Source organism: Neospora caninum, chromosome Ib, assembly GCF_000208865.1.
Source record: "Neospora caninum Liverpool complete genome, chromosome Ib".
Taxonomy (NCBI): domain Eukaryota; phylum Apicomplexa; class Conoidasida; order Eucoccidiorida; family Sarcocystidae; genus Neospora; species Neospora caninum.
Window position 1 is genome coordinate 1567500 of NC_018386.1, and position 10487 is coordinate 1577986.

Here is a 10487-nt window from a genome sequence, read left to right on the forward strand (position 1 = left end):
TTTCTCCCCCAGAGATCGCGCGGGAGGAAGGCGTCTGGGTCAACTAGGCCGCCTCCCCGAGGGGCCATCCGCTTCTTCGCTTTTCCAGGTGTACCGCCGCAAAGCCGTGTCTTGCCACTCTTTGCGGAGGGAGAAAGCCGCGCGCAGCGCCTAAACAGCCAGGGAACGGCTGGGACCCAGACACTGGCGGAAAAGGTTCTCCGTGCAGGTATCGAGGCGGCAAACGGCAGATTGTGACCCATTCCTCTCCCTTTTTTGAAGAAAATGTCTCGTTCCAACCAAACGTGACGGATCGCGAGTCCGACGGCAACGCCCAACAAAAATTCCGTTCATCTCAGCTGGCTAAATAACAGGTCCGACGGCTCTCTCGCCGGCTGTCTCGTGGCATCTCGGCCTCGGCACGTCGAAAACGCCGTTTCCTTTTCGCCTAGACATCTTCTCGGACTCATTTTTCTCTTCTTCCAAATCTCTCCCTTGGCTTTCCTCTCGCTTTTTTCTCTCTGAACCCTCAAAAATCCGGCCCGCAACCTGCTGGTGCCGCGCTGGACGAGTCGAGCCGCTAGGTCGCGGGTCAACAGAGTGGGGATCTGTTTTTCTCGATTTTGCCTCAGGTCGAAACTCCTTCGTTTTTTTCGCAGTCGCCCATATCGCGTGCGTTTTCAGCCTTCTGTTTCCTTCGCGACGCTCCACGATGTCTTGCTAGCGACATGCCCGCCTTCGGGCTAGCCACGTTTGTCGCGATGGCCTTGCAGGATGCGTGGCGACTCGCTCTTTCCGGGGTTTTCCGCCCGAATTTCGCGCTTCTCCTTCCCCGTTGGATAAACCGAAAAGCGGACTAGACGCGGCTTTTGTCTCTCGCCTCTTGGCGCACTTTGATCTCCTGGGCCATGCCTTCCTCGCACGGGTTTCCTTTTACCTGTACCGAGTAGCTCCACTCGGCACCGCGGCCGCCCCGCGTCGGCGCCGTTGCGTCCTCTCCGCCCCTCTTTCCTTGTCTCGGACCCCACGGGAAAACGCGTTGAGAAAGGCAACTTTTGACAGATTTCGCTTCCCTCGCGTGTCCGTGGCTAACGCGTCTTCGCATCTCTTGTCGCTCCCGAAGTGTCGTTGCGGCCTCGCGAAGCGGTCCCCTCGGGCTTGCTTGCTGCTTCGTCCTGATCACCCGCTCTGATGCCAGAGAACGCGGCTCCAATCCTGAGCGATTTGTTTGTCTCGCTGACCGTGTCTTGTCTTTCCTTGCTCGGACCGAGAGCGCTCTCTGGTAGAGGTTCTCCCCGCCGACGGTCGCGCGCGCAACCGGCGGTGGACTCGCGTCTTCGGGTGTCGCCGTCGTCCTGAAGCTCTCGAAGAATCTCTTTCGAGCGAGGCGCTTCGTAGGTTTCCTCTGCGTTTTCCTTCTCGTTTTTCAGGTCTGTGCGCAAAGGGTCGCTTCGTTGTCGGCTCCTGCCCTGACACGAGAACTGGCCGCTGTGCCTAAACACTCCGCCTTCCTTTCGTTTTCTCTCGAGATTTCCATGACCCGGACGTGCGGCTTCAGCCTACGGCATCGCTTTCGACACCCATCTCTGCAGCTTTTCCGGCTTCCACCGGGATCCCACCAGTGTGTCTCGCCTCACTGACGCCCTCAATGAAATCCCCGTTTCTGCTTTCCCTCTCTTTCTCCTCTTTCCTCTCGGCCCGCCCCAGCCTTCCTTGCGGAGGCCTCGTAGGCTGCGGCGAGACATCTATCAACATGCCTCTTCCCGAGTTCGTTTCCCAACTGTCAAACTAGGTCTCTCCGCACTCTTTTTCCGGAGGAGGCGGCAGGCGCCCTCACTTCCTCGTTCGCGTGGCGAGAAAGAGAAGACGCATTCGTCGCCGCGCGTGCTTTCTTCCGCTTCTTGTCGGCAGTCTCCGGTGTCAAGAAAAAGGTTCTTGGCAATCGAGGGAGCTGCTGAAGGCTACGCTTTGCAGTCTAGCACATGCACGCGAGAAAACGCCCAGCACACGGAGGCTTCCACTTGCCGATGCCCCAACGTTATGTGAAGATGAAGGGGGTTGATCGAGGACGCTGGCCCTCGAGTTCGCCGTTGAGGCGGTCCTGCTCGACTCGAAAGCTTTCGTCTCTCTCTCGCCGTCCTTCCCCGACGTCTCTTGGCTCCTTTTGTTCGTCTGATTCGCCGACCTGTGCCTTTCGTCTGCATTCGTCCGTCTCGCGTTTCCTTCTTTTCGCGCTGCTCCTGCTGACTCCGGTGGCGAACGAAGCCATCAAATTCGGTGTCCACGACAGACACCTGCACGCCGAGCCTGAAGGAAACTGGAACCAAACCTACAAGCGGAGGCGTGCGCGTGCGCCTGTGGATTCCTTTTCCGACTCGCGAGTCGCTCGATCAAATCTCAACCTGCCTGTTGCCGATTCCGAACAGGCTGCTTCCTCGTCTTTGGCGGCTGCTGACGCCGCGCACATCGAAGCCGGGTTGGTGGCTCTGTCTCGCACACAGTCCAGAGGCCTCTGGAAACCGGAAGTGAGCGCGGAAGTCCCTGAAACCGACACGGGAGACTCTCGCGGAAGCGACGAAGAGACAGAACGCCCGGACAGCCAGTCCCCGTTGTCTTCATCTCTGCCTTTTGCCTCTTCTCTTCGCTCGTCTTCCGTCTCTCCTGCTTCCTCTTCCTCGCTTGTCTCGTTCTCGTTTCCCAACCCGGCGCGTCCGTCAGACTGGCTGATGCACGCGGTGCCAGCAGCCTTTACAGAGAAGCAGAAAGGTGGAGGTGTACCCTCTGGCGACGGGACAGATGGAAAGGCAGACGACAAAGCGCTCGCGTTTCTCGGTGAGAAAACGCGTAGCGAAGCTTTCTTCACAAACGCGCCCCACGTTCTTCCTTTGAACCGGACCCATTCTCTTTTCCCGGCCGCGCGCCTTCCCCTCTCCCCCACGCATGTTTGCCCATCCTCTTTGCCTGTCTCACACACACATATGGGCTCGTGCCTCTCGGCTCCTCTGTCTTGAGCTTCTTTTCTTCTCTCTCTCTTTCTGCCGTTTCCAGTCCGTCTCCACATGCCACCCTGTCACCTCTCCTCCCTTTCTTCCCTTTCTTACCTTTCTTTTCTTTCTTCCATTCCTTTTCGTTGTGTCTCGTCTCCTGCTTTCTTGTGTTCTCCTCTGCCCACGTCGCCACCCTTCTCGCTTTCTCCCCGGCTGTTCTCACCCTTTCGCTTTCGTCGGCTCTCGCTGTATCCCCGTTCTCGCCCTGTCTCCCCGATGTGTCTCTTCACTCTTCTTCCGCGTTTCTCACCTCGGATTTTTCTCCCCTTTTCGCTCTGGTCTCTCTGCGTCAGGCTCAGCGGCCTCAGCCTCCGAGTTGAATCCTCCGCGCCTCGTTCGCCCGACTTCCTCGCCCTCTTTGCCGTCGCGCGAGGAGCAAGTGCGAAAGGCGTACGCGCTGCCTCTGTGCGAGATGTCCTGGGATGTCCTTGGACCCATGCTGGGAGCCGGGACGTTCGGGCGCGTGTTTCCGCTCAAGCAGCCTGCATGTACCGCCGTGACGAAGGACTTTGTCGGGCGAAAATTCGCAGTCAAAGTCTTCTGGCTGAAACGAAAAGGCCTGATAAACCTCTTCGAGACGATCGACGAGGGCGCAAAACCCTCCGCCGAACACACCGACCCCGACACGATTACAGCAATCAAATCCGAGATCAGGTAACCGTACATCGCCGGAAAGAAAACGAATCGTCTCACACATCTGCGACAACAAAACAGACAGATACATCTGTATATATATATCTATATGTGTAACTATATATATATATATATATATGTGTATCTATATAAAAGCATATACATAGAGGTGCGTGGTGATGTGAGACGCACCGAGACACCACGAAGCCGCATCTGATGGACATCTCAGTTCGCACCTCTCTTCGCGTTTTGTTTCGGAATCTGTGGTTATGTGGATATGCGTCTGTCTCTCTGTCTCCATCTCTGTCTGTATGAAATGCGTGGGCGTGTGAATTTCGAAGGAAAGGCATGGATATTTACGGAGAGGGGCAAGCGACCTGCATCCGATCGATCTCTCTGTGCAAATGCATGCGGCGAGCTGCGCGCTTGCATTCGAGAGAGAGAGACACCACCCAGTGGAAGATTGATGGCCTCGCGTTGCGCGGAGAGACACAGGGGGGCGGGCGCGTCTCTCCGGCGTCGTTCGTAGAGAAGTGTAAACACATAAGGAGATGTTGTGTCTGTGAAAGAAACAGCTGCGTCTGCGAACTGAGTAACTCCGACGAAAGGAGAAAGCCGTCTAGAAAACGCGTGCCGCACTTCCTTCCAACCGCTTGCGCCTCTTTTCAGATCTCTCCCCATCTCGAGTCCGTCGTTCCAGGACATGATTCGACTAGCGGATCCGAAACTGGACCTGGAACAGATTAAAGCCTTTGGCGAATCGCTGACTGTGGAGACCGTTCTGAAGGAGGCCAAGGCACTCCGCACGGTTATCAACACGAACTGCTTCTACACGGAAGTGGGGGAAACAGGCACGATCTTCATCCAAATGGAAAAGTTCATTAAGGCCCACCGCGCAAGTGTATGGACGACTCTGGCGAGTAAGTGTCTGCCTCAAAGTGGGTTTCTGTAACGACCGCCATGCATGCATCCATCTTCACCTATTTTTCTATATCCGAAGACATGTGTCTCTCTGTATGAAAGCAAAGGATGTCGGGTTAGACGTATCTACACCTGGTGAAAAAGCATAGATTTATACATATCTGAGCACCCCTGTCTCTACTTTCATACACGCACACACACAGGCACAGGCACGGTGCTGGCGGACAACACACAATGAAGGTCGGGTTTCTGACACAAAGAGTGCACGTGCAAGGCTCTTCCCTCTTGGTATGGGATGTGCTGCGCCACGTATATAAAAACGCAAGGTTGGGGTTCCTGGCTTGCCTGCTTTCCTGTTTGTCGGCTTCTCTCTCTCTCAATCTGCGGTCTCCTTCCCGTTCCCTGTGCCGTGTGTTCCCCGGTTTCCTCCTCAGAGGCGACGCAGGAAGCGCAGGCGTCGAAGTATGCAGAAATCGGTCTCGAAGAGAATCACTGGAGTCTCCCTCTGGCGCGTGTGATCGTCAAGGACAAAAAGGGCGTGAATCACTGGGCGCTCCTCATTGAACTTTTTGACGGCGATCTTCAGGTGAAGCCATTTTAAAATTTGCGCTTTCAGTGCTTTTCCCTTTCACTAAATACCACACACTCGCACTCGCGATCCTCTGCCTAGCAGAACACCCAGCGAAAGACAGGGAAAAAACCGGGTTTTCTCGGTCGGCGCGAGGAGGCGGTTTTTCTCTATCCTTTCCGTCTCTGCCTCCTGTGTTCTTCGTCTGTTTCAAAAGCTCCAATTTCGAGAAAACGTTGCACGCAATTCGCTGCTTGACTGCATGGTGCCTGTTCCATGCCTCGTGTCTCTCTCTCTCTTCGCCTCTCCACAGCCCAAGGTCGACAAGACGGGATACGCGCTGGACGGCTGGAACGCAAAGGCTGCGGGCAACGTGCCTTTGCGCGAGATCTTTTCCTCTCGCGAGGCGCTTCTCGGCCTCACCTCCAAACTCGTGAAGCCTTTCGTGGTGATGCAGAACCTGTACAGCCTCGGCCACTTTGACATCAAACCCCCGAACCTTCTGTACAAATACTTTCCAGCGTAAGCGCACATCAACACGAAAAAGGGAGAGAACGCTGAGCGGCGCTGCAGGACAGCTGGCCAGCAAGGTCGCGGGTTTTCGTGCGCCTCGCTTTTTTTTGCAATCTATTCTCTCTGTCGAGCGCGGAAAAGAGACGCTTTCGTCTCTCGCTCCCCTCTCGCTCCCCTCGTGTAGGCCTGGAATGCGAAACTTTTGGTTTCCACGCGACGTCTCCAGCGCGACTGTTTCCCCCTCCCCCCGCGTGGACAGCCACAGTCCGCTGTGCGGCGTGAAACCCGAGAGGCTGCATGCATCTTTTCCACTCGCTCCGCAAACGCCTGTTCTGCGTCTCTTCCCAGAGCGAACGGGCGTCCTGCGCGGTTGTCTGTGGCGGCGGGAGACTTCGGCATGGCCGGACTGCTGCACAGCGAGATGGTGTTGCGAGGCACTCTCGCCTTCATGGCCCCCGAGATGGAGCGCGTCTCTGGCGGCTTAGTCGCGCGGCCGAGTTTCGACGTGTACGCGCTCGCCCTCACGCTCGCGTTCTTCTGGACCGCGTCCACGGAACTCCGCAATCACTTGCCCTGGGTGAACAAGTGCATCAAGCCGACCTTGAAGAGTGGTACAGAATTCACCTTCCAGCGGCTGGCCAGCAAGAGCGGCCCGCGGATCTTCGAACCCGACACGATCTACGCACTCGCGACCTGCTTCGCCGTGGGAGGGAAAGTCGAGAAGCTGTACCACACCGGAATGCCCCTCCTCCTGCGACTGAAACTCAGCCAGATGGCCGATCCTGAACCGGCCGCGCGCGTCAGCATGCGCCACGCGAGATTCGTGTTCAAAGGTAGAAAACTCAGAGGGAAAATGCACGACCGCAAACACACACACGCACACTTTCCCCATCGACAGGGCTGTGGCCTTGCTTTGTCGCGACGGCGCGCGCGCGCGCGTCCTCGGAACAGGCTCAGGGACATACCCCATAGCTGCGTGCGCACGCCACACACACGTCTGCTCAGATTTCTCTCTCCATGTGCCTGCGCGTGTACGTACACACGTCTGCACATGGCTATGTCTATAGATCTGCATGTGGTACCCCGCCTGTTCTTGGTTCGCGATTTGACCGTTTCTCCTTCCTTTCCCCCGTGACTGTGGCTTCTGAGGCGCCTCGTGGTTTCGGTCCAGGAGACTCTGAGGATCTGTCTCGATCGCTTTTCCTCGCAATCGTGTAACCCTCCCCGCATGCATGGAGCGGCGCGCGCGCGCGAAGCCTTTCCTTCGGGCGGAAGGCGGCTCCACGCCCCCGCTCCAGGGCTGGCGTCTGCATGCACGTTAGCTTCTTCGCAAAGAGCGCGTCTGCGCGCGCTCTTCTCACGAATGAACGCACGTGTCTTTTTTCCATCGTGAATTGCGTCGTCCCCGCGCTCGCGCGCATGCGCTGTGTCTGGTGGTGCTGCAGCGTTCACGATGCTCGACAAGCTCCTGCGGGACGTCCCGTCCAGCGCAAATGCGGAGAGGCGCGAAAATCAACTCAAGCAACTTCAAGAACTTCATATCGTCCAGTTTCTGTTGTTGTACCTTCGCCTGGAACCTCTCACCGCCGCGCGAGACAACACCCAGAGCTACTGGCGTTTAGCCCGTGCGTTGCTCGACTTCGGTGAGAAAAAGAAACGCAACCTTCCTCTGAAGAGCCAGGCAAGGGAAGAACGTGAACAGCACAGGGCGGAGGCGAAGGTCGCACAAACAGTACAGCGAAAAAGGGTTCAAAGCGAACCGGGGATTCAAAGTTCGAAAGACTCCGCCGGACGGCGCCACGAATTCTTCTTCTCTGGACGCCTGCACACGACGGGACTCTCTTCTCTCTTTACCGTTTCGTTCCGTTTCGTTTCCCACACTTTTGTTTTCCTGTCTGTGGAAAACGCAGGCGCCAAATGGTACAGCGCCAGCCCCCTGGCGAAAAAAGGACGCGGGATAGACACGTGTGCTGCTCTTGTGTCCGTGCGGCAGCCCGTTGTGTTTCGTTTTTTCGTCCGCTCGTCAGATCCTGGGGTGTCTCTCCGGTGTCGCCTCATGGCGTGGTTCCGTTTTCGCGCTCTTTTTACCACTCCGCCTTTTCCTGTCGCGCAGACTGTGCGACTCGAGACAGGCAAGCGTTACTTGGTTCCTTTTCGCGTTTCGCCGACTGACTTCCTGCTTTCGCACGGCCGGGTTTTTCCGTTTTTCAGCACGTTTGGAGCCCATTGACACAGCGGCCACGGAGGCCGTCGCGCCGCTCCCTTTCGAGGTTTTTGCGAAGGAGAAAGACTGGAAAGAGTTGAAAATCGAGGTGTCGGATGACGAGGTCGACTCAACGATTCGAAAACTGCGCGATTCGCTCACCGGAAACAGATCCACGTCGGAAGAAGCCTGGGCCGACTTAGTCGACATCGCCTTTGGCGTGTCTCTCGAAGGCTTGCGCACTCTCGTCACCCGAGTCGTCTACTCGAGGAAAAGTAAGACGCCGGAAGAAGAGAATTCAACAGAAAGCGCCATCTACAGAACACACTTCGGAAGGACCATATATGTTGTCAACATACACAGACATTTCTGCCCACATTCACATATATCTATCCATATTTATACATATCGATATATATATATATATTTAAACGTATATAAGTAGCGTACTATGTGTGTAGAAAGCGAGATGCGAGTGTACGTAACATGTGGAGATGTGCGTTTCTCTAGGGGCGTTTCGACGTAGAGACGTCTGGTGAGCGTTGATGGGAGAGGGAGAGAAGGGACGGGACCGGGGCGGAAAAAACAACGGCGAGGACGCGAGAGAAGAGAGGTGTAAACGTTTTTTGGCGGTACATTGATTATTTCAGTGGAGTGTGTGGGGCGAGTGATAGCGAGACGCGCGGCGACCTTGGACGAGAAGAGGCGAAGAGGAGAGAGGGAAACAGAGAGAGAACAGGGACGAAGAACACACACGCGTTCACGCGCGTGGGGGTGAGAGGCAATGCTTCTTGCGACGTGTTTTTTCGTCCAGCTTTCCTAGTGGAACAGAAGATCGCAAAGGCAGTGAAGGGAGCGATCGAGGCAATCTACAGATTCGATTCGAACACGCAACTGATCGCAGAAGACCCGCCGGCCCGCATCTTCGATCTGGTCCGAGCCGAGCTTGGATTTTCTCCCCCCGAAGACAGCGAGATGGGAAGGTTCATTACTCACAGGTACTTGATCTGCAAGAAAACTCGCAAGAGAGGGAGACAAACTCTCAGTAATAAAGTATCTACACTGCTCGGCAAGCACACAAACGTTTATACGCATAACACATATAATCGTGAACCTCTCCGTATAGCGATCTGTACATCTGTTTGTATATCTCTTTACGCATATTCATACACATACGTGTATGTTTGTGTTTACGTATGTATGTACGTGTGTGCGAGGCTGTCTATTTCTGCTTCGTCTCAAAAAGCTGTCAGACCTTCTGTATCCCCACTGTTCATTCTAACACATTCTAACATGCCTGTGCGTTTTTCTCCTGGGTTCGATCCATTTTTGTTCCCTGTGCTGTTTCCCTCGCTTCAGCGTGCGTCCACGACACACGCTTCGTTCTTTTTGAAGTGGATTTTGTTTCGCGCGTCTCGGCTTTCTGCAGGACTACAAAGAGCTTCATAGCGTGGGCGACTGTGGACCGTCTCGCGCGCCAGGCGCTGCGCGTGGCGCTGAAGCGGCACGGGAAAGACACGCAGCAAGTCTACGAGCAGTTTCTCGCGGGAGAAAAGCCTCGTGCGGCAAACGCGCAGGCGTTCTACAACGCGGTTTTTTCCTCACTCGAAGACGTTTCGCAAGCCAACTACTTTGGACTGCCTTGGGACTTCGCCACTCCCAGCGTCTTTGGCCTCTCTGCCGAGGAAATGCAAGACTACGTTCGCAACACGCATCTCACCTACGTCGCCAAAATGTGTAAGCAAAAGGGAAGAGGGAGAAAAGAGAAGAACAGAAGACAGAAGGCAAAAGAGACAGAAAGCAAAAGAGACAGAAGATGCAAGAGGGGGGAGATGGGGGGACGGGGAGCAAGAACGTGCGCGAGAGGACTCCGAGAGAATGCAGAACTCTCGGTTGCGGCAGAGAACCAAAGAAACGGGTCCCAGAACATGACAGGTGCCGATCGCTTTCCCTCATTCCGACCCTCCGCGGCACAAATTGGAGAGAACTCGAGCAGTTCGAAGACGGAAACGGGGGGGGGGGCAGATGAGTATGGCCGCAGTGTGCATACTGTCTTGGTACGGAACGCGCGGTGTGTTTCTCTCTTTCGGCATCAAAGAGGAAGCGAAGGGGAAAGCAAGAAAGAGCGTTGCAGCTTCTTGGAGCCTTCTGTGCGTTTCTGTTTTTGTCGCCCTTATCCTCTGCGGAGCGTTGCGAAGCGCCCTGCGTCTCGTCGCCTTTTTTCTCGTCTTTTGCGTCTGCGCTGCAGAGAGGAAAGTTTCGAAATCACCATTTGCCGTTTTTTGTTCTCTGACGCACGAGGGTTGCGCCCCTGGTGCGTTTTGAAAGCCGAAGACGCGTGACGGCAAGTCTGTGACGTTGTATCCTCTCTTCTCTGTTTCCTGCGTTTTCACCTCTCCCAAGGCTTTTTCTCTTCTTTGGCCATAACGGCGAAGTCTACTGCTCTCTCTGTTTGCTCTCCTCTCTCGCTCCAGGGGCTCCTATCCGGCTTCCGTTGTTTAAAGTTATAAGAACCACATGCGAGACTTTCTTCCCGGGTGTCTGTGGCCCTCTTTTGCCCCTGGAGAGTTTTCCTTTGTCTCTTTGGAACGTTTCACCTCTGCAGTCCTCTTTCTGAAGGGAG

At 55.5% G+C, this 10487-nt stretch overlaps 1 protein-coding gene across 1 annotated transcript; it reads left to right on the forward strand.

Annotated features, from left to right (window-relative positions):
• Positions 1-2006: 2006 nt before the first annotated feature.
• On the forward strand, positions 2007-10189 carry NCLIV_004270 (putative protein kinase; the record flags this gene model as incomplete). Its single annotated transcript, XM_003879929.1, has 11 exons — positions 2007-2811; positions 3320-3680; positions 4329-4579; positions 5015-5166; positions 5462-5670; positions 6010-6494; positions 7107-7304; positions 7873-8139; positions 8679-8862; positions 9294-9601; positions 10053-10189. The coding sequence occupies 11 exons, from the start codon at positions 2007-2009 to the stop codon at positions 10187-10189; spliced, it is 3357 nt and encodes a 1118-aa protein (XP_003879978.1).
• Between the last annotated feature and the right edge of the window lie 298 nt (positions 10190-10487).